General features: G+C 38.7%; 13 protein-coding genes and 4 non-coding genes across 17 annotated transcripts; 8 read left to right on the top strand and 9 right to left on the bottom strand.

The window, feature by feature from the left end:
* Nucleotides 1-314: 314 nt before the first annotated feature.
* On the top strand, nt 315-1,067 carry SOMG_01954 (polyamine N-acetyltransferase; the record flags this gene model as incomplete). Its single annotated transcript, XM_056180747.1, has 2 exons — nt 315-413; nt 669-1,067. The coding sequence occupies 2 exons, from the start codon at nt 315-317 to the stop codon at nt 1,065-1,067; spliced, it is 498 nt and encodes a 165-aa protein (XP_056036145.1).
* A 406-nt stretch (nt 1,068-1,473) lies between these two features.
* Nucleotides 1,474-3,263, bottom strand: zwf1 (glucose-6-phosphate 1-dehydrogenase Zwf1; the record flags this gene model as incomplete). The annotated part of the gene is made up of 3 exons (XM_056180746.1): nt 1,474-2,892; nt 3,122-3,188; nt 3,247-3,263. 3 exons carry the CDS (start codon nt 3,261-3,263, stop codon nt 1,474-1,476), a joined length of 1,503 nt encoding a protein of 500 aa, XP_056036144.1.
* Nucleotides 3,264-4,417: 1,154 nt separating this feature from the next.
* SOMG_20084 lies at nt 4,418-4,488 on the top strand. The gene has a single exon. It is a non-coding gene; the product is annotated as a tRNA-Gly (tRNA).
* A 584-nt stretch (nt 4,489-5,072) lies between these two features.
* Nucleotides 5,073-6,263, top strand: cys12 (cysteine synthase-like protein Cys12; the record flags this gene model as incomplete). Its single annotated transcript, XM_056180745.1, has 1 exon — nt 5,073-6,263. The coding sequence occupies one exon, from the start codon at nt 5,073-5,075 to the stop codon at nt 6,261-6,263; it is 1,191 nt and encodes a 396-aa protein (XP_056036143.1).
* A 544-nt stretch (nt 6,264-6,807) lies between these two features.
* On the top strand, nt 6,808-7,414 carry tim17 (TIM23 translocase complex subunit Tim17; the record flags this gene model as incomplete). Its single annotated transcript, XM_056180744.1, has 2 exons — nt 6,808-6,939; nt 7,052-7,414. 2 exons carry the CDS (start codon nt 6,808-6,810, stop codon nt 7,412-7,414), a joined length of 495 nt encoding a protein of 164 aa, XP_056036142.1.
* Nucleotides 7,415-8,302: 888 nt separating this feature from the next.
* Nucleotides 8,303-8,374, top strand: SOMG_20083. Its single transcript has one exon. It is a non-coding gene; the product is annotated as a tRNA-Pro (tRNA).
* A 187-nt stretch (nt 8,375-8,561) lies between these two features.
* Nucleotides 8,562-10,838, bottom strand: vps53 (GARP complex subunit Vps53; the record flags this gene model as incomplete). The annotated part of the gene is made up of 1 exon (XM_056180743.1): nt 8,562-10,838. The coding sequence occupies one exon, from the start codon at nt 10,836-10,838 to the stop codon at nt 8,562-8,564; it is 2,277 nt and encodes a 758-aa protein (XP_056035549.1).
* A 1,181-nt stretch (nt 10,839-12,019) lies between these two features.
* cam1 (calmodulin Cam1) lies at nt 12,020-12,578 on the bottom strand (the record flags this gene model as incomplete). The annotated part of the gene is made up of 2 exons (XM_056180742.1): nt 12,020-12,469; nt 12,576-12,578. 2 exons carry the CDS (start codon nt 12,576-12,578, stop codon nt 12,020-12,022), a joined length of 453 nt encoding a protein of 150 aa, XP_056036356.1.
* A 1,158-nt stretch (nt 12,579-13,736) lies between these two features.
* On the top strand, nt 13,737-14,587 carry tif310 (translation initiation factor eIF3j (p35); the record flags this gene model as incomplete). Its single annotated transcript, XM_056180741.1, has 2 exons — nt 13,737-13,749; nt 13,791-14,587. 2 exons carry the CDS (start codon nt 13,737-13,739, stop codon nt 14,585-14,587), a joined length of 810 nt encoding a protein of 269 aa, XP_056036357.1.
* Nucleotides 14,588-14,778: 191 nt separating this feature from the next.
* Nucleotides 14,779-15,639, bottom strand: atp11 (mitochondrial F1-FO ATP synthase chaperone Atp11; the record flags this gene model as incomplete). Its single annotated transcript, XM_056180740.1, has 1 exon — nt 14,779-15,639. One exon carries the CDS (start codon nt 15,637-15,639, stop codon nt 14,779-14,781), a length of 861 nt encoding a protein of 286 aa, XP_056036358.1.
* Nucleotides 15,640-16,157: 518 nt separating this feature from the next.
* Nucleotides 16,158-17,426, top strand: cwf2 (zf-CCCH type zinc finger protein, Prp19 complex subunit, RNA-binding Cwf2; the record flags this gene model as incomplete). Its single annotated transcript, XM_056180739.1, has 3 exons — nt 16,158-16,375; nt 16,432-16,596; nt 16,640-17,426. The coding sequence occupies 3 exons, from the start codon at nt 16,158-16,160 to the stop codon at nt 17,424-17,426; spliced, it is 1,170 nt and encodes a 389-aa protein (XP_056036359.1).
* Nucleotides 17,427-17,705: 279 nt separating this feature from the next.
* On the bottom strand, nt 17,706-18,236 carry rpl2001 (60S ribosomal protein L20A; the record flags this gene model as incomplete). Its single annotated transcript, XM_056180738.1, has 1 exon — nt 17,706-18,236. One exon carries the CDS (start codon nt 18,234-18,236, stop codon nt 17,706-17,708), a length of 531 nt encoding a protein of 176 aa, XP_056036360.1.
* A 296-nt stretch (nt 18,237-18,532) lies between these two features.
* Nucleotides 18,533-18,649, bottom strand: SOMG_10043. Its single transcript, XR_008803576.1, has one exon. It is a non-coding gene; the product is annotated as a 5S ribosomal RNA (ribosomal RNA).
* Nucleotides 18,650-19,757: 1,108 nt separating this feature from the next.
* On the bottom strand, nt 19,758-20,828 carry wtf15 (wtf meiotic driver; the record flags this gene model as incomplete). Its single annotated transcript, XM_056180737.1, has 5 exons — nt 19,758-19,840; nt 19,893-19,976; nt 20,017-20,229; nt 20,275-20,523; nt 20,720-20,828. 5 exons carry the CDS (start codon nt 20,826-20,828, stop codon nt 19,758-19,760), a joined length of 738 nt encoding a protein of 245 aa, XP_056036008.1.
* Nucleotides 20,829-21,669: 841 nt separating this feature from the next.
* On the bottom strand, nt 21,670-21,787 carry SOMG_10042. The gene has a single exon (XR_008803575.1). It is a non-coding gene; the product is annotated as a 5S ribosomal RNA (ribosomal RNA).
* Nucleotides 21,788-22,928: 1,141 nt separating this feature from the next.
* ure4 (urease accessory protein UreD) lies at nt 22,929-23,801 on the top strand (the record flags this gene model as incomplete). The annotated part of the gene is made up of 1 exon (XM_056180736.1): nt 22,929-23,801. The coding sequence occupies one exon, from the start codon at nt 22,929-22,931 to the stop codon at nt 23,799-23,801; it is 873 nt and encodes a 290-aa protein (XP_056036361.1).
* Nucleotides 23,802-24,178: 377 nt separating this feature from the next.
* SOMG_01942 (acyl-coenzyme A thioesterase) lies at nt 24,179-24,826 on the bottom strand (the record flags this gene model as incomplete). Its single annotated transcript, XM_056180735.1, has 1 exon — nt 24,179-24,826. One exon carries the CDS (start codon nt 24,824-24,826, stop codon nt 24,179-24,181), a length of 648 nt encoding a protein of 215 aa, XP_056036362.1.
* Nucleotide 24,827: the final 1 nt, after the last annotated feature.

Genomic DNA, 24,827 nt, shown 5'->3' with positions numbered 1-24,827 from the left:
AAGAAGCACTTGTTTTAGTCACTTAATAGATGAAAAGGAACTTAAACATAAAAACATCTACGGCACTTTTAAAGATTTGATCTAGGAAGAAAGGCAGAGGAAAGGTCTTTACAAGCTTTTGAAGTTCATTTGACTATTATTTATACTCAAGTTAACTCGTATGTAATGCTCGAGAAAACTCTTATTAGGGAAAGCGAGTGATGTTCCGGTAAGTGGAACACAATTGAACATAGCGTAAATACACTTCTTTCCAGAGCGACTTAGACAGAGGATTTTGCAGCTTTGTATCCACTCAGGTCTATTTGTAATTCAAGATGGTAAACATTAGAAACATTGAAAAGTCTGAAGTAAAGCAGGTAGCTCATCTAGAGGACTTGTGTTTTCCAGAAAATGAGCGTGCATCTCTAAAGACCGTATGTAAAAGCAGATAGGAGAAGAAGATAATACAATGCTCAGTTCCTTTTATATTTTATGAATATGAAAGAGAAAAGATGTTTTTCGTTTATGGGAGCATTCGAAGTCTCATGCTTGAAATAGGGAAAGCAGAACAAAATACAGTAACCGCTTGGTGCAGAGTTTAAAGAATTATTCCTTTTTTTATTAGGCAAATTGATATTTCTTCTTGCTCGTTTCGAAAGGCATTCTTCCGTACTGACATTGTTTAATAGATTTCTTACAGGGTTTCACAAGCACCTGAGCTACAGCTGGGCCTTTTTGCTCCTACCGAACATACTACCACCTTAATAGGACACTTAATGGCAACCAGAACATCTTCAGAAAGTGTCACTGTAGAATCGATGTCCAAGCATAAGCCCACGGGAAACAACATCGCGATCCACTCCCTTTCTATTCATCCTGCTCATCGTAATCGAGGTTACGCCAAGCAGTTGATCAAGGAATTACAGTTCCGTAGTGGAAAGACTCTTAGTCCCAAACCTAGGAACATGACTTTGCTGGCCCATAAGCCCTTGATCCCTCTCTACGAGGAAGTCGGTTTCAAGCTGATGGGTGAAAGTGCTTGCAAATTCGGAGGTGATACCTGGTACGACATGATTTATGAAATATAAATAGAGTACATGTGAATCTTACTTTACTTACGTACTTACTTTAACCGTTCCTACAACTCCAATCCTCGATGACTACTACCTTTTTGGTTTCTAGGCTGTTTGAAGTTTGAATAACTGTATTTTTCATTATATTATAAGCAGTTTTGTTGAAAACTACAGCGATGGATACTTTAGCTTAAAGTAAAGAAATTTCATGACAAAATATGAAACAAAAAGAAACAGGCCCTTCTAACTACTAAATCACTCAATGGGTACTGATGACCACAATATTCGTATACAAAATTTATAACAACGAAAGCGTATATATAGACCAAAACGGGTTGAATTTTGTCCAGAAAAGAAAATCAGACGCAATTTAGAAAACATTTACAAAGAAATACAGATTGGAGAAATCTGATAAAGCGCATTATTTATCGTCAGGCAAATTTGTCACAGGATATTCATAGTAATCAGGAATATCATAAACGTAACCGAACTTTTGCAAAAAGTTACCCAAAAGCTCGGGACCGTTAGAGCCATACTCGTAAGGAGCGGGCTGAGGCTTCTCTTTCTCCATGTATTCCAAAAGAGGACCAACCAAAGACCAAGCACATTCAAGTTCGTCGATACGAGCAAAACGAGATTGGTCACCGGCGAAAGCGTCAAAGAACAAGGCTTCGTATGCCTCGTGCAACTTCATATTGGTGAAGCGGTTCTTGTATGTCAAATCCAAGTCGGTGAGTAAAGGCTTGGAGCTGATACCAGGTTGCTTGATGTCCAACTTGAAGTAAACGGCCTCGTTGGGTTGGATACGAATGACTAATTCGTTACGGTGGGCATCCTTGAACAATCCATTGGCAACAGGCTTGAATTGAACACGGACTTCGACCTTACCAACGTCCATGGCCTTACCGGCCTTCAAGAGGAAGGGGACACCATCCCAACGGTCATTGTCAACGAAGAAGGGAATGGCCGAATAGGTGGGACATTTACTACCCTCGGGGACAGTGTCATCATCCAAGTAGCCAGGACGCTTACCATCCTTGCTTTTGACGTATTGGCCGAAAACGACGTCTTTAAGGTCACCAAGGCGGGTGCGACGCAAAGCTTGAACCTTGGCATCACGCAAATCACCAGCAGCAAGGGAGGTAGGAGGTTCCATGGCGATCAAGGACAAAACTTGAACAAGATGATTTTGAACGATGTCACGAACGATGGTGCTAGTGTCAAAGTAACCACCACGGCCTTCAGTGCCGATGGGCTCCTTGAAAGTGATTTGAACGTTGGAAATGGATTCCTTGTTCCACAAGTGAGAGATAACGGGGTTGCAGAAACGGAGATGAGTAAGGTTTTGGACCATTTCTTTGCCGAGGTAGTGATCGATACGGTAAATCTCGTTTTCGTCGAAAAGAGGATTCAGCTTGGATTGGAGATCACGAGCAGAGTCGAGGTCGAAACCAAAGGGCTTTTCGATGATGAGGCGGGCAGCGCCTTTTTGAGGATAGCATTGCTGCTTCAGTTGGGTGGAAACGGAGACGAAGACATCGGGAGGAAGAGCGAGGTAGAAGACGCGGTTGCGCTCCTCGCGATCGCCTTCGCGCTCTAAAAGATGATTGTTGAGGCCTTGGAAAGAATCAACACCATCATAAGAGCCACGGTAGTAGGTACACATTTTCTTGAATTGTTCCAACTTTTGTTTGGTTTCCGAGTCATTATCGTCAATCTTGATGAACTGGGTGATACGTTCAATAAAGTCATTAGGTTCGATTTTGGAGCGTGCATAACCTACGATGACGAGGTCTGAGGAAAGACGGCCATCTTTAAAAAGGGAGAAGAGAGCAGGGAACTGTTGGAGAGAGTTAGTAGGTGATAAAGGGGAAATATCGATCCACAGATGTTGCAGAAGCGGCTGTAACCAACGAGAGAGGATAGCTTAGGAGACACCTGTATTTGTAGGAGCGAAGAGGATGTAAAAAGACACTCATAGCAGTGAAACCCCACAGAAAAGGAGAAAAAGGATAAAAGGCTTGGCACCACGCTGAGTAGCACGCTTCTCGCAAAATCAATCCACATACCGTTTTCTTCTTGGCCAAATCACCAGAGGCACCAAAAACGACCATAGAAGCATTCTCCTTGATAGGCCTACAAAACGATCGCATTAGTAAAAGCGCGTCCAGCAACAAAAAGAAAGCATCCTTACTGTATAGGGGAGCTCATTTTTACAAAAATCCTAATAAAAAAGATTTACAAGGAAAAGGAATGAGTGTTTTAATGAACTTACTCAGTGGCAGATGGTAAGTCCAACAGTCCGATGAATTCGACTATTAATATACTGAAGAGAGATCCTTCGAAACATTCGTCAAGTGTCGATCCATTGGTAGGGCACTATGACGCAAGTGATCCGATGACAAATCCGTTCTCGCTATCGTGATACTGAAGGACCCTTCTACTGAGATTTTTTAGTAATATTTGTATAACGAGGGACCCAGACATAGCAGAAGCAGGAAGGGAAGAAGAAAAAAACAGAGAAAAAAAAGCAGAGAAAATGGACTGGAAAAGAATTCACAAATGGCTGGCTAACTAGATGAGAGATGTAACGCAAAATGAGGAATTGTTGGGTCCTGAAACTACGAGATTTGGACGCATATGTCTGTCGATATTTGCCATGGTCCACAAAGCAACCAATGCCAAGCGAAGCAATTGAAGTTGAAGTTGGAATTGGAATTGGAATTGGAACGGACGAAACGAGAGGAAACGGAATGAGATGAGGCTGTTGCTGATGATTTTCTTTAGCAACAGCGCTAGTATTGGAATTCATTGGATATGGCATATCATCTGAAGCGATCTATGGAAGGGTTTTTCTTCGTGCGAAATGTTCATCGCCCGAAATGGGAGCTTACATTCAATGATCATCGACCGACGATTGTCCTCTATGAGTTTGGGAATTGACTGAATTCGAGCTTGCTCTCTCGTTTTGCTTGCAGCGCCCAACACCAGCAACCAAAGACACCACCAGACAAGAGCAGACACCACAGACAGAGAAGAGCGCTGGAGCAACAATTTCGAAAGAACCTCGATTCATGAATATCAAGAACGAACAAGGGCCCCGCGAATGACAAACTTCAAACTTGAAACTTTCGGACGTTGGATCGGTTCCACAGGTTTTAACCTTTCGCTACCTCCAACGTCCATGGGTCGCAGCCCAAGACAAATGCATTTCCAATGTACGAGCCAGCCGTCTAAAGAAGTAACCCAGGCAAATGGAATGAAAACGAAAACCAAAGCGAATGACGTTTCTAAATGTGTTAGAATGGTTGTATTTGAAACGTAAAGATGTATATATTCTTCTTTTTCACTAGTACTTTCATCCAGCATCAGTGGTGTAGCGGTAACATGGATGCCTTCCAAGCATTCGCTCCGGGTTCGACTCCCGGCTGATGCAAAATTCTTTTCCTATTTTTATCACTTGAAAACGAAATAAAAAATACGAAAAGGGCGGAATTGGATCTGTCGTCTTTTAAAAATCATTTTTCTTCGTTCAATTACCCATAGGAAACGAGGATTTCTTGTTTGCAACTCTTTCAATTGCCAGTTGGTACATTCTCCTCTGACTGTAAACAAAGTGCCATGAAAACGAGAAAAAAAAGTTGAACCTCTTTGAATCCAGTTCAATGAAATCAGAAATTTGCTCTACAAACCCATTCTCGCGAAAGTTGACCTCGTCATAGAATGGTCAACTTCCACCCTTCCTACATCTAGCTCATGCATACACTATAGAGGAAAGAGAGCGGGCTTTTTTAACAACACCGTTGGCATTGTAATTCGTTTGATAAACATTCCTAGGAGCTATCTTGTTTTCTTTTTTTTCTTCTCTACACATTGGTTAGTCCTTGGAAATAGGTTTTTTTGATTTTTGGAAGTGAATTAACGTTTACTATACTATCTTTCCAATTATCATTGTTTTCTTTTCTTTTTTTTTTCTTTTAATTTCCTTTAGTTTTTTGTACTGAAATTCCCACGTTTCTCATGGCAAGACGACATCAAGACATTGTGGGCGGCGTCCTTGCTGGCGCCGTAATTTGCTATCTTTTTCAAAAATGGATAGCATCCAAAACTTCATTCAGGTCACAAGAAACGAATTTAAAGGAGGATATTGTTGAGGGCGTGGAAGGACTTATTGGAAATACCAAACTCGTGAAAATCAAGTCCCTGTCCGAAGCAACCGGTTGCGAAATCTTAGCCAAGGCCGAATTCCTCAACCCAGGAAACTCTCCCAAGGATCGTGTCGCCCTTGAAATGATGTTAAGTGCCCAGGACAAGGGTGAACTCACTCCCCACGAAAACGACGTTGTCTATGAAGGAACCGCTGGATCCACGGGGATCTCTCTCGCTATGCTTTGTTGTTCTCTTGGATACAAATGCCACATCTTTATGCCAAGCGATCAATCCAAGGAAAAAAGTGACGTCTTGGAGTTGCTGGGTGCCCATGTTCAGCGTGTTCCCCCAGCTCCTATCGTCGACCGTAATCATTTCGTGAACGCTGCACACGACCATGCTCTTCAACACACAAAGGACAATTCTATTCCCGGAAAAGGCTACTTTTCCAACCAGTTTGAAAACCCTGCAAACTGGCAAGCACACTATAAAACCACCGGCCCAGAAATCTGGCGTCAATGTGGAGGAAAATTGGATGCATTTGTGGCTGGCTCTGGCACAGGAGGAACTATGGGTGGTATCGCAAAGTACCTAAAATCCGAATCGCCTTCCATAAAAATCTGTCTGGCTGATCCCCCGGGAAGCGGTCTTTATCACAAAGTCCTTCACGGCGTTATGTTTGACTTGGCAGAACGGGAGGGAACTCGCCGTCGTCACCAAATTGACACCATTGTTGAAGGCGTCGGTATTAATCGCATGACCCGCAACTTTTCTATTGCCAAACCTCACATCGATTATGCGTATCGGGTCTCAGACGGACAAGCGGTTGCTATGTCGCGATACTTGATTGTTAATGACGGGCTTTTTGTTGGTAGTTCTTCTGCTATAAACTGCGTCGCTGCAGTACGTCTTGCCAAACAACTTGGTCCCGGTCATCGTATTGTCACTCTTCTCTGTGATCCTGGAAATCGCCATTTTTCCAAACTTTACAATTCCGAATTTCTCAAAAAGAGAAATTTGGATGCATCTCTTCCCACTTCTCTGGATTTTGTTAACCCTTAAATTCCTAAACCTCCAAAGTTGACTGTCTCCTTTCTGTGCTTTTTGTCTTCCAATTTCTTCCTGTTTTCTATATTTTCTGTTTGGTCAATGCATTCGTTCACAGCATTTTTGGGTTTCGACTCTTTTTGTCAATCTAGTCTATAAAAGAAGATCAAGTACTGTACACTAAAAATCAATATGTTTCACTTTTCAAATCCTGGTTTATTAGACTTCACTCCTTCCAGCATTCCGCTCCATAATTGGAATCTGAATTCTTCTTTAGAAAACTATCCATTTTCTTACTTTCCACCTATTCATCTTTTTCTTTTGTTTACAACATAGTGTGTTGCAATGCATTCGATATATCCAGTCAACGTCGGCGTTGTACCTCATTATCTAGAAAGGACAAACCGTTCCGATTTAACACCTGCCCTTAGCAGACAACAAAAAAGGTCAGAGACCAATCCGTTTCCGCATTCTGTTTAGTAGGCGTCGTATTTTTTTGGTGTCGTAGACCTGTTTCCCTTAGAAATAATTCCTTGGAACTGAAGACAAAAATTGCAAAATGGCGAGCGCTGATCATACTAGAGATCCCTGCCCTTATGTTGTTTTAAACGACTTTGGTGCTGCCTTTTCCATGGGTACTATTGGTGGTGCTATTTGGCACTCTATTAAAGGATGGAGAAATAGTCCAGCGGTATGAATTCCCAGCGTATTTTTTTTACGCGTTGGTTGCATGTTGGCGAGAACGCTTCATGCTTATGAAATAATTTTTGTGTTCAAAAAGCTAATTCATTTTCGTTTTTTAGGGAGAAAAGCGCATTTCTGCTATCACAGCTGCTAAAACTAGAGCACCTGTATTGGGTGGTAACTTCGGTGTTTGGGGTGGTTTATTCAGTACGTTTGATTGTGCCGTGAAGGGAGTCCGTAGGAAGGAAGATCCTTACAATGCCATTATTGCCGGTTTTTTCACTGGTGGTGCTTTGGCTATTCGAGGTGGCTGGAGAGCCACCCGTAACGGTGCTATTGGATGTGCTTGTATTTTGGCCGTTTTTGAAGGTTTGGGTATTGCTTTGAATCGTATGCAAGCAGAGGCAAATCGCCCCGTTGCTCCAGTCCTCCCGGAACCCGCTTCCTCGTCTTCTTCCGCTCCTGCTGGTGCTGCTATTTAATCATGGGAATGTTTTTTTTATCGCTTCATTGATTACCATGATAGACGAAAATTTCTTTCAATTTTACCTAATTCTGCATTTTGATTATTTGGCTTTTTAATTTGCCTTCTTTTCCCTTCTTTCTCTTTCGCTTGCAGCGATATCTTGACTAGCAATGGTTTACCCGCTAACTACACAACACTTTACGTCTTCGCTGGTTACGATTCTTTGTCTTCGAGATGAAAAATTAGATAATAGTTTCCACTGTCCCATTGCTCTGTCGTTGGATATACCCAAAATTGTGTCTTCATGTTCAATTAAAAAAATTCCGAAAGATATAATCGAGTTTTGCGTTATTATGTTCTGGAAATGAAGGCTCATTCTGGCTTACCGTCTTCTTCTTTTACCCTATCTACCTTTCCGCTGACATGTAATTTACTTACTTTCACATTAGGCATTACCATGTTTAATAAAAATAACCTTCTGAAACGTTTTTGAAGTCTGTCAAGCTAGATATAGCTTTTGGCTAATGTTAATACTGAGTGTACCAACCGTCGTAGCCCACTTATATTGCTTCTTTCTTTTTTTATTAAAATCAAACCTTTGCCAATTAACCCTTGTAAGGGTTCCTTTCCTGTTTTCAACTTTTAGCTATAGCTACAAATAGGTTAGCCATTCAAATTGTGTCTTGTAGTGATATATATTACCCTTTTAGTCTATCTTCGTCCAGTTATAGCCTTACTTGAACAGGCGCAGAAAGACCCAGTAGTCTAGTTTTCTTTTTTTTTTTGCGGATTTTCGCTATTCATCTGCGAAGCCAGCTTCTTTTAAGATGACATTGTCTCTGCATTTAAAAGGATGTCTATTAATATTATTATTTATGTATGGCTTACTCTTAAATCACGAAGTGGCCGTTTGGTCTAGTGGTATGATACCATCTTAGGGTGATGGTGGTCCTGGGTTCGATTCCCAGAACAGCCCAACTTTTTGATGAATTGCAATTTTTTATTATTTTGCAAAAATTGCAAGTTTTTTTAAAATTGTTTGAAAAAAACAGGAGCATACTAAAGCTTAAGCAAATTTTATCGAAAAACTTCCCATCAAAACATTAACATAAAAACATGAAAGACTTAACTATGGAAAAGAGACAGTAGATAGCCAAGAAAAATTAACCATATTTTTTCTTGGAAGTAAAGAGTCGTCCAAGATTCTGCAAAGTACGACTGCTTGCTTCAGGTGTTAAATCGAGTGATAAACGAGACCGTGAGTTCAAATCGGTATAGGTTGATGGGCTTAAATACAGAAAAATGGGAGAACTATCGATAAGATCGTTCTTTTTTGTGACGAAAGAAGAGAATAACTGAAGATAGCTAGACTGCTCGCTTTTAGATACTCCTTTTAAGTCTAATATTATGGTAAAGTTTGACACCGAGCGGTCTTTGATCAAGAAGAGGTAGCTCTGAATAATTCCTTCTTTAGGAAGGGAAGGAGTCAATAAAGTTTTAAGTAGTGTTTCGATGTATCCCACGAAAACTGTCAAGTGGTTGATATAGCTATCGGTAATCGTATAATCCGGCTTGCTACTGGGCATCTTCAATAAGAAATTCTTGAATGAACATAAATCAAGCAAAATTTGCTCTGCGCCAATCTCAGATACTGGTTTAATCGTGTATATATAGTAGAAAAACTGTCTGGTGAAAGACTCGCAAACCCGATCACAAAAATTGCGCGCCAGCGTATTCTGTTCAATCATTCCCAGAAATTCATCCGCATTCAGTTTCATTTGATGAATAGCTTTTGATACATATGTACTCTGATCACCCACACTATCCAAATTCCTAAAATCCATTTTCCCAAAAGGTTCTAAACTGGTTTTTATCGAATCTTCAAACTTCTTTGTGCAGGACTTTATCAACAGGCTTTTAGAGTGTAACATATTGTCGATCACTTTTTGAAAGGACATTTGCTCCACCAAGTCCGCATGACATACTTCTCGAAATCGCTTTTCAAGCTCCAATGTTGTGCGATGAATATACTCGGCAGTATTCAAATGAATTGCATACTGTGAGAAAGAAAGTGAATGCAAGTCGGCAAGAAGTTCTGTTTCGGTATATCTCTTTAACCAATTACCAAATAGATCTTTTAATCCTATAAGAGGTGGGCCTCTAGTAAATTGAAGAAAATGACCCATAATCTTGCGATAAAGTTGGAAAAGTTGCATGGAGGAAGAGAGTATTTGGTTAGTTTCTTCGGATGAGGTTTCGGCTTTCGACGGAAAAGAATTAAAGAGTGCTTCCAACTGCTTAGCTTCATGATCGATATAAACTTTGTAGTAAGGATTGAATTCGTTGGAAAGAGATTCAAACATATGAACGGTTTGGAGCTTGAAACTTTCTTCCAAGCCATTCTCGTTAAGAAGTCGAGAAAATCGCTTTCTTAACACATTTTGGAAATCCAACGTATGACGAATGGAAGTGAAAAATACTTGATAAGAAATTTCCTTTCCTTTCAATATCTTGGATAAATCTGCTTTCGTTTCATTGCAAAAGTACAAACACAGTTGGAAATCCATTCTCCAATGAGGTGGAAAGATATGGGCATGTTGATCATCATAAGTCTGAAGTAATTTAAAAAACCAGTCATATCTTCTCGAGAAATTTTCTAATAAAGCAGCTTCTTCATTTTCCCGAAATATTTTGAGAAATCCATCCAACTGATGATGGCAATACCAATCCTTTAATGCATTTGAACAATTCTTTCCGTTAACATCAATGAAGCCGCACAGTTCATGTAGAGTTTCTATTGAAGCAGTATTAAAACCTCCTCGTACGCTAGTAGCTTTCTTGAATTGTAATTGAAAATTTTCAAACACTTGTTCATAAAATGATCGTTGAAACTCTGTGATGCTTTGGCTTAATGAAGCAATCCTTTCAACACTTCTGTAATTTTTAAAGAACTGTAATAGCTGCAACGTAGCTAGCATTAACGAAGTAGCTTCTCCGATCTGCCTGTTTTGTCTGAGGGTCCGCAGTTTTTCGTAAGCTGTCACAAGCATCTGCAGACGTTTCAGTAAAGTCATGGACGAAGTAAGATTCTTTTTGGCAAGATCTAAACTCTTAATTTCCGAGGTAAGTTGCACGATTGATGATTGAGTATCTTCAGCTGTCAATTGTAAACATTGAAGTTTCCCAACAACTTCTTTAGCAGCAATGTTGAAATCATTTTTCTGAACCAGTAAGTTGTTATTGGATTCATTATATCCGTTCTTAAGAGATCCCAAATCATCTTGTGATTGCTTTAATTGCTTCAGTAAATTCCCTCGAATCGATTTCAACTGCTCGATAGAAGTTGTCGAAGGAAACAGACTTCGGAAAGAGTCCTCATGATTGAATGTATCTTTACCTAAATTCTTTAAAACTATAGGTTCCACTTGTTCGTCCGACATCTAATTTGGGTAATATTCCTGAATAGCGAACGCACCTTGTTAAGCTTCTATGAGGAACGTTTTGGTGGATACAATGGATCCAATCTTGTAAAACCTCCAGTATACTGTATGTAGAGAAACGTTCAATTTCAAATAGTATCTTTGATTGGAAGTCCTCTTTCTAATTTTCTTAAGATTCAATTTTACCAGTAATGGAGCGGTTCTTGGAAGATGGTAGGGATAAGGATGAATGTGAGATTTTTAGAGCCACGGAAACCGTTGCGAGTTAGATTAATTTTACTATTTAATAACTCATAAATTTATTTTGTATATATTCTTTGAGGAAACTTGGGCACCCTTTTGTGCAATTGCTGTTTTGGAGACATGAAGATTCCCAACTAGAATTGCATTTTTTCTAACAAACAAGAAGAAAATATGGACGCACAAAATGAGTAAATTACTTATCACATTGTCTCGTACTTAGCATATAGTGGTTGTAGTTGAAACTTGTTACAGAAAGCCTTCTATTTATAGAAGCAATTTGGACAAGATTAAATTGTAATTATTATAAAACTCTTTAAAATCCATGATTGTGTGCATAAGCTCTATACAAGTCGGTGAGGCCAAGCTACATAAATCCAGAAACAAAGAGTTCGAGCTAACGCCTTGTAAGCTGTAAGCCAACTTTCTATAATTCAGCATACAAATTGATAAGAAACCTTTGACGAAATTAACGCCTGTTGTTCAGCAATTCCAACTAAGCTGTTACAGAAATAAAGACATTATTTGCAAACGATTATTTAAGATGCTTGTTCTTTAGTTCAGAAAATATTCGTGACAAAAGATTAATTTGATAAAACAAGAAAATATTAAAAGTGATTTAGTAAGCTTTCGACGCATCTTTTCACCTTCATATAACAGACTGACAGAAAAAAATGCTTTATTCATTACAAAAATCATTCCTAAGAGTGGACAGGAAAGAGCGAAATCATCATTTTAATCCACTTCTTTCTCACAAATGAAGAAGGGCAATATTTTCCACAAGCTGTAAAAGCAACATGATAATAGTAAACGGAATTTAAAGGAATCGGGAATGTGCGAAATTTGAGGTCACTCTCGATTGAAATAAAAGATAATAAAGGACACAGTTATTGAATGAAATTTTTTATCGTGTGTGATTGTTTATGGAAAAATCATAACAATTACTTTGAAGATATAACTCGAGAAAATTCTTCATAGTTAATGACACCATCACCATCTGTATCGGCTTCATGAATCATATCGCTGACCTCCTCTTGAGAAAGACGCTCACCAAGACTAGTCAATACATGAGTGAGCTCTTCAACCGTAATATATCCATTTCCGTCCTTGTCGAATACTTTGAAAGCTTCACGCACTTCCTCCTCATTATCAGTGTCCTTCATTTTACGAGCCATCATAGTCAAAAACTCTGTAAAATCGATGGTTCCGTTTCCGTCAGCATCTACTTCATTGATCATATCTTGCAATTCAGCTGCTGTGGGTGACTGACCAAGGGATCGCATTACGACACCCAACTCGTTTGAAGTGATATTACCATCTTGATCTCGATCGAACAAAGAGAAAGCTTCACGAAACTCGGCAATCTGTTCATCTGTAAGATTACGTGTAGCCTAAACGTTTGCTGAAAAGGATACCTTCAGGTGGATTCTGAAGATTCCCGCTCAGCCATATGTTAGCTCTCCATCCAATAAATCAAACATTTCAAAGCACTCGTACCATTTCTATTTATTTCTATGGAGTATTTCTTGTTTATTATCCTTTGGTACGGCCTTTACTGTTTTGCTCTGGTTACGTTCATTTTCCAATAGGAAAGGTTGTCACTTAGGGCTTCCCTTGAGAGAACAAAGCGGGTGATGTCACATTTTATTGAATATCGTTCCAGTTTGTAAATATTTTTAGTGTAATGATATTCGTACTGTAATAAACATGTAAATAAACAATTAAATATATAGGAATCGTTCAGTTTCTTGAAATTAGGGATATTTCAATCATCCTCTTTTCCCCATTCGTACTTTTTGTTTGACTTGACTATTTTTTATGAAGTGATTACCTAATTTATCATTTGAACAGCTTTGGATTGATTTGTGTATTTACATAGGTAGAAAGGAATTTCCTAAAAAACTACTTCAGAAAACAAAATTAATTTAAACAGACATATTGAATTTGAATTCTCTATTGTTCCCTCTAGATCATTATGGTTGTTGAGTTAAGTCTTTTGAAAATACATGACATTATAAAACACAATAAATGAGTATGAAAAATTAACAATGTAGTTCCATAGTCGCTCGTTTCTGAGTGCATTTTAGCCGTTGTTTGATCAATACAACAAGTAAGACTTAATAATATCGACTTTGTTGTAAGAGAATGGCACAGAAATCAATTGCACTATTCCAAGCTCTAAAACTTTCATGGGTTCAGCAAGCTTTTTATATACAATTACTAAAACCACAAGCCATTCTGGTTCTCTTCTGCTTAGCTATTTTCTCGTATATTATACAAAAGATTTGAAACGAATTACTTGAATAAGGATGTCGCTTGTGAAAAATGAGAATAAAATGATGCTAGACAAGAAGTACATTTTTAAATTCAAATATTTTGTACATTCCCTTTCATATGACTAGACTCGACGAGAAAATCAAGAATCTCAACAGATTTGGCAAGCAAATCCTTCCTTCTCTTACATACAATCTCTTCTATCACTGATTTACTTTTTATTTTATTTTATTTGATTAAACCAAAAATTGAATAAAAACATTCTGAACTTACCAAAAAAGCAGTTTTCACAAAGTTGTGTTCATTAGCGTTTTGTGACCCCGTTTTTCTTTCCTTACCACCAAAAATTGCAGACGTTTAGGACTAGAGAAGATACGTTGTATAATGGATAGCTGGGGTATGTAAAATCGTAGAAAGTAAAAATTGACATAAATTTAGAGGATTTTTTGGTTGAGGAGCCTGGTAAGGCTGCCGAAGTTGAACTTCCATTAGGAAAACCTCAGAAGCCCAAAAAGAAATTTGACGATGAAGAAGACGAAGAAGAAGAAGAAGAACAACCTCAAACCAACGACAACCAAAATTCGTCCCCGGACTCTACCAAACCAAAGCTCACTAAAGCTGATCGTGTGCAACAACGTATCCAAGAACGCAACATCGAAAAAGCTATTCAAGCTAGCGAGGAAGCGGCAAAATCTAACGATGCAGCCAAGTCTTCCAAAGAAGAAATGCGACAAGCAGAAATCGACTCAGACTTGGCCAATGCCATGGACCTCTTCGACATTGTTGATAAAAATACCGCAAGTGGTAACCGTGCTAGACAAGCTGAACAACAACGTGAATTGAAGACCAAGGCTGACTTTGCCGCCTTCCAGGCCGAAATTCTTCGTAAAGTTAAGCACTCTCAGTATTCCACCGAGTACAATGACTTTGCTCAAGAGTTAATTCCTCTCTTGCTTACGAGTTTGAAAGCTTCTAGTGTCAAGTCTATTCAAAAGTCTGTTAACAAAGTCGTGACTCAAAAGGAACAGCAAGAAAAAGCTCAATCCAAGCGGGGTGCAGCCGCTACTCCTGCTAAGAAAGCTCCCGCTCCTGCTCCTGCAACGAATGCGGATAAAAAGGCCAAGCCTGCAATCAACACGAATTCTAAGAGAGGAGTTGCTAACGAGGCCGTCTACGAAGATTATGTCGAAGACGAATACGATGACTATGCAGATGACTTTGATGACTTTATGTAGACGGTGGAAGTCATTTATAGATCTGTTAAAGTTCATTGTTAATTTTTTTTTGTATCGGTTTGATTGTTTCATTATTTTTAGTTCCTATAGCTTACTTAGCTCGAGGTTCAATGAACAGGGGTTTCTTGTAAAGAAGACATATCGACAATTCTGTTGCTCAATGTACAAATTGTAAACATAAATCATTTTAATTATTCAAGCATGTCCATATGTCCAGCTACTTTGTAAAGATCAAAGTCTTTTCCATTTGCGAAATTTTCAAGCAAAGAAAGTCGTTCTTTGCCCAAAGCGCTATCTGGTGAAGCGTTATAAAACTTCTGAATAGCAAGTAATAATAACTGAACGTCAGAAGAGCTTAATGTTTTGTCCTGTTCAAATTGACACCGCATAAGAGCAACGCCATTTGATTCGAGCAAATCTGAAAAGTGAGTGAGAACAGTATGTGGCGTAGCATAAGCATTCTTGAGTTTATATTCTAACAAAGTAGTAATTATCAGATGGGCTGTGTTATTTCCAGGGAATCCCCATTGAATCAAATGAGTTTCCATGCCTTGGTTTTCTCTGGGCAGAGGAAGTACAAAAATTGGATATTTCTTTGCACGAGAAATCATCCTTTCATATGTTTGTTTTTCAACGCAACCACTCAAAATGTTCTCTTGAAGATTCCTAGCTCTCCATAACTTTTCAATCACCGATGCTGGAAGACTTTGAAACTTGCTAACGTCTATAAAGTCGCTTAATTCAGGAAATTTCTTTACCTTTTTGACTTGTGGTTTCTTATTTGATTTTTCCGCCAATTCTTGAGATTCAGAAATCGCTTGTTTCGGAGCGAAACTTTTGCGTGCATTCTGAACAAGTTTTTCCAGGGGCGTTTCTTCTTGTTTAGCCTTTTGCTTTAGCTTTTCTTGATATCTCTCGTATACCCCGTTCTTAGGACTTCCTTGAACTTCTTCACTGTAAAGACGGAGAAAAGAACGCTGAAGATTGTTTTTCCAACAGGTATTTCGAACACCTAGTGTAGTTAAAAGCTTTGAACGGATCATCATAGTCATGAAATGTCGATAGTTCCTTTTCTTTTTTTATTCTTCTCCCAAATAAGCGGTGATCAATGCAATTTTAGAGAATACCTTTTCTTTTAAAGGATATAGATAGAAATGGATAACAAGAGATCCGAATGAAATGAAGGACGGTGATTACACTAGAAATGCGAGGAAGCGTAACTGAAGAAGCTTGAAGGGTCACCACAAAAAAAAACCAAAACTTCAATTCCTCGAATATAAACAGAAAAAACAACAACCAAAAGTGACTCCAAAAGGCAAGGCTACTGTTCTTTTGAACTTCTGAGTTTTCAGTGTATAAACAAAGACGAGCAAAACACCTCACTGAAGCTCGAAGCTTAAGTTTGTTTAACGCATGTTGAGATACGGATGAAATGTATCGTACGCATGGCTTATTCCAAATAGCGTTTTATAACGGCTTAAAACGCGAGAAAACTCAATATCAAATGGAGGTAAGGTGGTAGAAACGAGAAGCGAGTTCTATGGTTTCAGTTTCTACCACAAAATCGAGTATGGCAGAATCAGAGGAGAATTATGGAAAAAACATACAAGAAACGAACAAAGATGATGTTGTGAAAGAAGAAATTGTTGAAAAAGTTGAGGAATCTGGAAAAATCATCAAAAAAGTAAAAAAAGTCGTAAAACGCAAGAAACGACCGGCACGTAAACAAATAGAGGAGAGACCAGAATTTGAAATGGAAGCTCCTCAACAAGGTCAAGTGTATAATATGTAAGTGAATTGACGGATGAACTCGTGGATAGGATTGAATTGCTAACTATCTTCAGCTGGTATAATAAATGGAGTGGTGGAAATCGTGAAGACCCTTTAAAAAGCCAATTGAAATCTGATACAAGATGTAACATTGAAAGCGATTCTGGTTACACAAAGGCTGATAAAATTCCTGGGTCTTATTTTTGTCTTTATTTTGCTAGAGGAATGTGTTCGGAAGGGTAGGTTGCTACTTCACATTGCAAAATAACTAACGGCATATAGATCAAAATGTGAATTTTTGCATCGTTTACCCAACGAAACCGATTTTTTCAATGCCAACGTAGATTGCTTTGGAAGAGAAAAGCATGCCGACTATCGGGATGACATGGGTGGTGTTGGTTCCTTTTTACGCCAAAATCACACTCTTTACGTTGGTGGAATTCAGCCAACAGATGATATTGAAGAAATTGTAGCTCGGCATTTTGCTGAATGGGGTGACATCGAACGCATACGTGTTTTGAATTCTCGAGGAATCGCTTTCGTCACATACGTGAATGAAGCCAATGCCCAGTTTGCAAAAGAAGCAATGGCTCATCAGTCCCTTGACAATGATGAGTGCCTTAACTGTCGATGGGCGACGTTAGATCCCAACCCAGCATCTCAAGCACGAAATCAGAGACGTTTAGAGGAACGTGCAGCAGATGTCGTGAAAAAACTATTGCCCAAAGAATTTTTGGAGGATTTACAAGATTCGAAAACTGGTAAAGGAAATCAAAAAAAGCGGAAACTGGAATTAGAATTTGGGCTCAAGGGTTATGTGCCTTCTGATGATTTACTTTATGCTGATGGATCTTCTTCTATCCGAAACCAAAAATCTATAGAAGCATCCTCTGGGCCAGTGCAGCAGACAGAGGTTTCCGAGGCTAGTGCTGATGCCACAGAGCAAACGTCCGCTTCGTCCAACAAATTTCTTAAATCTGATGTTTTGAAGGATCTTCGCAAAATATCCCAATCCTCGCAACAAAAGAGTCCAGCACTGGTTGCTGGATATGATAGCGATGAAGATTAATGACTTTGTTTCTTGTATAATAAATGCTTTCATTCCATTTGCATTTTCGTTTCAGTATGATGTCGCAAAAACAGTAAAATAACCAACAGTCCTTAATCTTGAAGCCTGTACTTGCTACACTTCTTTTATCTTCCAAGGTGAAATTTACAAACACTACAGTTGGATAACCAAATTACAACATTCTTGTTTCCTACCATAAAAAACTACAATGCCACAATTCCTTTAGACAAGAAGGGAATCGAGAAGAATTTTTTTTACTAACGACACAGACCATAAACCTTAGTAAAAAGTGGTAGGGCGGTGAGGAGCAAAAACCTTCTTGCCAGCCAAGCCGAGAGTACCAGTACGACGGTGAGGGAGAGGGAACTTCAACTTAGGATCAAGGAGTTGCTTGACGTAGCTACGACGAACTTCTTCCTTGTTCTCAACAGTAACAACCTTGAGAATACGGATGCTGCGGAAACGAGCACGGTGACGAGCAGCCATATCTTGGTACATAGCCTCGACGGCGCCGACACGGGAGGTGTCACGGAACTCCTTGTACATGTTGTGAGTACCGGAACGAGAATCGTAACGGATCCAGATACCGAAGACCTTGGGCTGAAGGGGCTTGGGCTCGTGAATTTGGTTAATGGCAACAATTTCACCTGTGGCCTTCTTGACCTTGTTAATCATCTTTAAAAAGTACCAGTAACGGGACTTGGCAACAGATTCATTAATGGCGAACAAACGCATGCGGAACAACTTGGGAACAGGTTCCTGTTCAGTTGGAACCTTGCGGCCAACAACTTGATACTCCTTCAGTGCCATTCTTGCTAACTCTGGCTATGGACAAGTTTCGTGGTGCCATGTTTGAAACTTCTTACCCAGCCGTTGTGACTGTTTTTTTCGGTGAAACATTTCTAGAACGTGGTACGGTACATTGCCTTGTTTATGGATACGGAGACATGTTCTAGTGCACTATAAGTACGTTAGTAAACAAAAATAGTATGAACAGCAGATGGAGTAGTAAATTTGTGTTTTAACTGGCTGGCGGGACTCGCTGTAGCGGATACGATAATTTTGCAAATGATTTAAACTATTAATAAAACCAAAAAACTAAGAAGCCTACAGCATTCCGGATTCCCATGTTGTCTCCAACCATAGTACTAACGAGGCCCTCCTCAAACGCACGACTGCAGTGATCGGACAGGAACTGGTGTTTTCGCCTAGGTGTGGCCATAGAAGTTTACTTATTACTTTCAAGATATATATGTATATATAGATTGCTCCTTTCATCAACGTTAAAACTAGTTTTCTACTTGGTGGTTCTTTGACTGTTTTACCGCCAAGTTTGTTCATTTGCACTGCTTACAAATCTTTTGGGAAACATATCTGCTGATGTGTTTAATCCTGCTGTACACTAATTGGGAAAGGAACGTCCCAACTTCGGTCCTTAAAATGGCAAGTATGGAGATGCCGTTGGTTTTTTTCGGTATGTGAAAACATCTGATTGAAATTTAACAAGAAAAACTCTCTGAGGAGACAAAAAAAGCCCAGATGCAGCATGTACAGAGAATGCATACTGAGAGGAACATCTTTGCTACTTGTGAAGGAACATGCTACCTGAAGGGAAAAGGTTACAAGGAATTAATATAAGGAAAGCCTTGACCAGCAGAAATGAACGCCGAAAGATGCATGAAAGTGAAGCAGAGGTTCACTAGAACTAAATTTAGTTGCTGATGTTGCATCGCCAGTTCATGTTTCGATGATGCGTGTTGAAGGGCCGTTTCCCATCGCTGAGACACGCGATTGAAAAATTTTCGTAGTTCATATGCGACTCTCATACTGTTTCGAAGGAAAAGCCTTGCCTTTACAACTCGATTGATCTTCCTAAATGAATTAATGCTTCATATACCAATTTTGTTTACCGCATTCCTGGACTTAGTAACATCTTTGCAGATCATAGATTAGGATTAGAATCAATTGCAAGTATATACATCTCTGCAACCTTCATCAAATGTTCTGGTCAATGTATGGACAACGCTATGAACACTGATGAAGTATTCGCTATGAAAATAGAAGCAACGAAATTCATTTAATAGTAATAAATTAAGATGAAACGAATGAAAAGATTCCTGAAAGAGTGAAAGAAAAACAAATAAATAAAAACATGCTGGATGAAAACGTTTTCCTCTTTGTTGCATGTAATTCTGTTCATGTGCGAATAAATATTTACTTGGGAACTTGGAGGACTGTAATTAGCATCGATGTTTTCAAAGATGGCGCGAAAATCGAAGAAGAAGTGAACACGGTTTCGACAAGACTACAGAAATAAATAAACATGAAATCTCAAAATTCAGTTCTTTGGTCATCAAGAGGTTGAAGTTCGATCTCTTCGTTCGAATGTCTCTCATCTTGGACATCGAACGATTCTAAATAGGTTAATAATATATTATGAGAGGAATATCTCCAAAGAGTACATACCAAAAGTACAAGACAAAGCATTTCCTAAACCGCTTATGCCGCTTACTAAATTCGAATTCATGCTTTCGCGTGCCTTTTGATTTGCTGGAACAGTTAGAATATTTTTAAGTCATACACAACATACTCGTCAAAACAAGAAATAAGAATGTGCTTATTGTGATAAAAATCAACCAGCAAACAGCAGGGTTCAAATTTTCAAACACTTTGTACTTCTTCAGGCCAAAAGATGAGGCTAAACAGAAGGCATCGAAAACAACTGTATGGAATGCTGCGACAAGCACATTGTCCATCAATACTTCACACTTTATTGAATTTATTGAATTTATTGCAATTGAATCTAATAGTTAGTCAGTCGTTCAAAACATGGACATCGCTGTCTTACCTGCTAGAAGCAGCATCACAGATGTAATCGAACCGCCAAAAAGCCCCCAATGGACTTGCGCTTTCACAGGAAACTTGTAGACGAAGAATAGTATATAAAAACAAACCAAGGACAAATAGAAGCCGAAAATCAGAATATACGATAGGATTACAAAATTCTCCAAAGCCCTCTTATATTTATTAGCGGATTCTTCAGTGGAAGTCTGAGCGGATCCATCAGCCATCTCCAAATCAATGAATTTGTATGAATCTAATGGATTTATTAGAAGCAATTCTTTTCGTTGTATACAAAAGGATAAAGGCGCTGGCCATGTATGTTATAGCAATCGACAAAATTATCAGTCCCAAAACAGACAAACAAACAAGATTCGTCCCGTAAACATGCGGCAGCTTTTACCATGTACTTAATCAACTTCTATTTTCTTCCCTACTTAAATACTTCTTACCTGAATATGGAGGCGGTGTGGCATCTGAAGTTTGAATGCCTAACTTTTCATCATTGAGCGTTTTAAGAGAGGCTTCCGAACTCGAAACAGGAGCATAACTATTCTTCATCTTTACAATGGCAATCCAAAAAAACAAAAAAATCACACATTCCAGGAAATAAACAACTAGAATCACCAAAGAAACCCAGTAGAAACTGGTTGCACTTTTCAATAATCCGTCGAAAAAGGGAATTGAGCCTCGCTCCAAAAAAGCAAAAGAATATTCCAAAAGGACCTGCCCGTTAAAACCAAAGATACGAGTTTGAAAAAATCTTGGTAGTGGCCTTTCGCATGTCTCAATCATAAAAGCAGCGACATTATGTCACTGACTGGTCACAATCTTCGTTACAATTATTTTATTTCAATCTATCTTGATACTATTGTAGAAACACTATACGGTTGAAAGAGAATGACGGACGAATCTCATCATTTACGATGAGACTGGCTTCCATAATGAAATAAAAATTCAACTCGAAACGTTTCTGCATGACATTCAACTGCTAAATTCATAAACCCGGTTTACGAACTGAAGTAGTTAAACAACAATCCTATTTCGTCAGATCTGATCAACAGTAATCTGACAGTTATCTTTGGCTAGCAGGAATGCTTCTAGCTGAAGGATTGAACGATAACCAATGTGTTTCAAATGGTTTGTTTACAAAAGTATTATTGCGACAATTCTTTAAGCTTATGTTTATGAGTAAGCTCTTCTAATATGACTGTACAGTGCTCTTTTGTAATAATTATTGTACAAACGGCGGTTTGATCATCAGTGAAATGTAAACAAAATGAAAAATAAGTTACACGTCCAGCAAACACAGAGAAACGTCGTACAATCTTGTCAAGCGAAGCGAATAACCAACGTTCAGCAAACCAAAGGAGAAGAAATTTAAAAGAAAAAGTGAGAGGAGCCTACAGCACCCCGGATTCCCATGTTGTCTCCAACCATAGTACAAACGAGGCCCTCCTCAAACGCACGACTGCAGTGATCGGACGGGAACTGGTAATTTCGCCTAGGTATGGCCGTAATGGCAGAATCTTTACATCGACAGTTGTGTTAAAAAAAATACTGGTTTCAGGAAGAAAGTCTTACTGATTGCTATGGTCTATAAAGTCACTGAAAAAGCTAAAGTACAATTTGTCGAAATCAGTTTCAAACAAAAAAACTAACTCGAATGGTCTTTAACATATCATTAATCAAGTGAGATTTTCAGCTCGAAAGATATCTTCATTAAGAGCTCTGCTCAAGTTGACAAATTATCTGGTATGTAACAATAGCAAATAACAATCCAAGTGCTAATTCCTACTACCAACGAAGAAAATGAATGAGAGTAAACGTAAATAGCTCTTTATAGAGGCAATTGAAGTTTTTTATTACATGTTTTTTGAATACATGCCGTCAAAATCGCAAACGTTTCACATTCGAATTATTATTCCAAACATTGTTTATCAAGACAACAGCAAGCCTTACTCTTCGTTTTCGTTGGGTTTCGACAAATGACTTTTGGAGTGTAGAAAAATAGCCTTCAACTGGATCAACGAGGCTTCATCCTTGACTGAACCATCAGAACAATAGACTGTCATTGGAACTTTGACCATCTTCATAGGTCCTACTTTGCGTTCTGATTTATGGGGCTTATTGAGTTCTTTTCTCTGGACTTTGCCTGTGTCACTTATACCTATTATTTCTATATTTTGAGACTTCGATTTCTCCTCGCCGCAACCCTTTTAGTTCAGTCACACTGAAAGCAAACAAGTCACCAAGTAAAAAGGGAAAGTTTAGCACTTTTTGACCAACATTGAAAGTTGCTGAATATGCTGTTCTGGATCATACTGATGTTTCTACGTGAAAGAATTCGGATCATTTTCTGTCATGGTAAACAATGGATTTTAGTGCTAATCATCCATCGCATAAGATGTAGAAAGTAAATAAAACTTGCAATAAAAAAATGTTCAAATGAAGATTAACAAAAAAAGCACGCACTTTATGCTTCGCCGCTATCATTCACCAAACCATCATGCTCAACAAGATAATTCGTACCATTCAATTTTAACAGAAAAATGGTTTCGGTTTTGAAATCTGAAATTTATAAAAAAGCTTCTCTGATTCAGCCTTTGATAACGAAATTCTTAGCACTTGCTTTCCTCAAAAGTTCGCCTTAAACCAGAAATGGCTTCGAAAGAAGGTGAATTTCGGATAGAATGCATCAATAATGTTCATTATGTGACTCACATGTTTTGTAAGTATCCTTTAAAATTACTCTCCGTGAACACAAAATTGGATTTTGCAATTCTTTACATTTTGAGTTATGGAGGTGGGCTTGTATCGGGAGACCAGGTAGCTTTGAAGATCCATGTAGGAAAAGATGCCACGTTATGTATTCAGACCCAGGGAAGTACCAAAGTTTACAAGGAGACCCGAGTAGGGAAAATTACGCGTCAACTTATGGACGTACACATTGCATCGAATGCCACTTGTCTATTGCTACAAGACCCTGTTCAACCATTTGGATCTAGTAATTACATGCAAATACAAAACTTTACCCTAGAGGATAGTAGTTCTTCACTGGCACTATTGGATTGGACTCTTCAGGGTCGAAGTCATATGGGAGAACGCTGGTCGATGAAGTCTTACACCTCCAAGAATATCATTAAAAGTGGACTTGATGATAAAAGCAAATTTTTTGTTCTTTTGCGAGATACGCTACAGCTGATAAATGAACCAGGTCTCCATATTGGCAGTAAAGCTGACCGGATGAACAACTTTGAATGTGTTGGCAGTCTGTACCTTGTAGGACCAAAGTTTGAAGCAACGAAAAAAGGAATTCTAGAGTATTATAAAAATGTGGAAAGCCGCATGGGAAAAACCATTAGCTTACATGAGCAGCCTAATGCTTTTTGGACTGCCTGCGAGCTTCGCTCAGTTACTATTGTTAAATTTGCATCTTATTCTACAGAAAAGGCTCGAGAGTTTCTTCTTCAACTGTTCAAAGATTTTGCACCTGATATTCATCGTGAAGCTCTTCGCGCTTTCTGGTATTAATACCAACGAATATGTTTTAAGAGACCATCCTTTATTAATCATATAAGCCTTTCATTGATGACGACGGGTGCCCTTTTGCAATTAATGCTAATCTTTATTTCACCTAATTATTTTGCAACCAGCAACCTTGTACAATAAATGGAAGGCCTGAAAATATTTTGATTGCTCTAAATGTCCACGATATAATAATGAATATAATTCCTACAGATTGATTTCGAAAATATATTATGTAACGAATAAGAATTTATATGTTTAATTAGAACCGCTAGAGCGAATGTAGAAAACAAAACAAAAAGAATGGACGAAAAACTTCATTAAAAAACACATCATCATAACATTGGATGTTTGTTACAAAATCAAGCAACTTCGACTAAATCTCATGCTTGTAAATCGCATGCTTCAGCTAACAGTTGGTTCTTGGAATTGTAGAGCCTTGCTTTACCTGAATTCACTCGAATTAATACCCAATCGCCCGCAGGGACTGGCTTTTTGTAACCTATACTGTAAGAGGGAGTATGAACATCAAAGGTTTCAGTCAAAATGGGATCTTGAGGCTCACCTCGCAATGAACCTTTTCTATCAGATTCTAGGTTTTTAACAGTTTGCAGGCATTCAATGAGCACGGTTGCTATAGCTCCGCCATGTTGCAATTTTTGATAACCAGTTAGTGCGTTTCCCATAATTCCAATACTAATCCATTCACGGTTCTCGGAATCATAGTAAGTTTTGAATAGAGGCAAGATACCGTCCCTGAAGTTTAGAAAGTTAGATGGATATTGAGACCGAAATAGCGAAGGATGTTCCTGTAAACGTATCTCGCGCTCTCGTTTGGAATGCAAGTTTTGCACCATTTGAACGGCCGTTGGAGAATTTGTGAGTTTTGCTATCATTTGGGCATTCGCAGGCAACCTGCGATGCGCTAGGTAAGCATCACTGGACCAGAACCATGACAAAAAGGCACCAGCAGACAGTCCGCCAGCTGCGGCAGTAAGCAAAGTTTTATTACTTAGACCTAGGAGAGACATA

Source organism: Schizosaccharomyces osmophilus, chromosome 1 (genome assembly GCF_027921745.1).
Source record: "Schizosaccharomyces osmophilus chromosome 1, complete sequence".
Taxonomy (NCBI): domain Eukaryota; kingdom Fungi; phylum Ascomycota; class Schizosaccharomycetes; order Schizosaccharomycetales; family Schizosaccharomycetaceae; genus Schizosaccharomyces; species Schizosaccharomyces osmophilus.
Note: the sequence above shows the minus strand (reverse complement) of the source record. Positions and strands in the feature narration are given on the sequence as shown.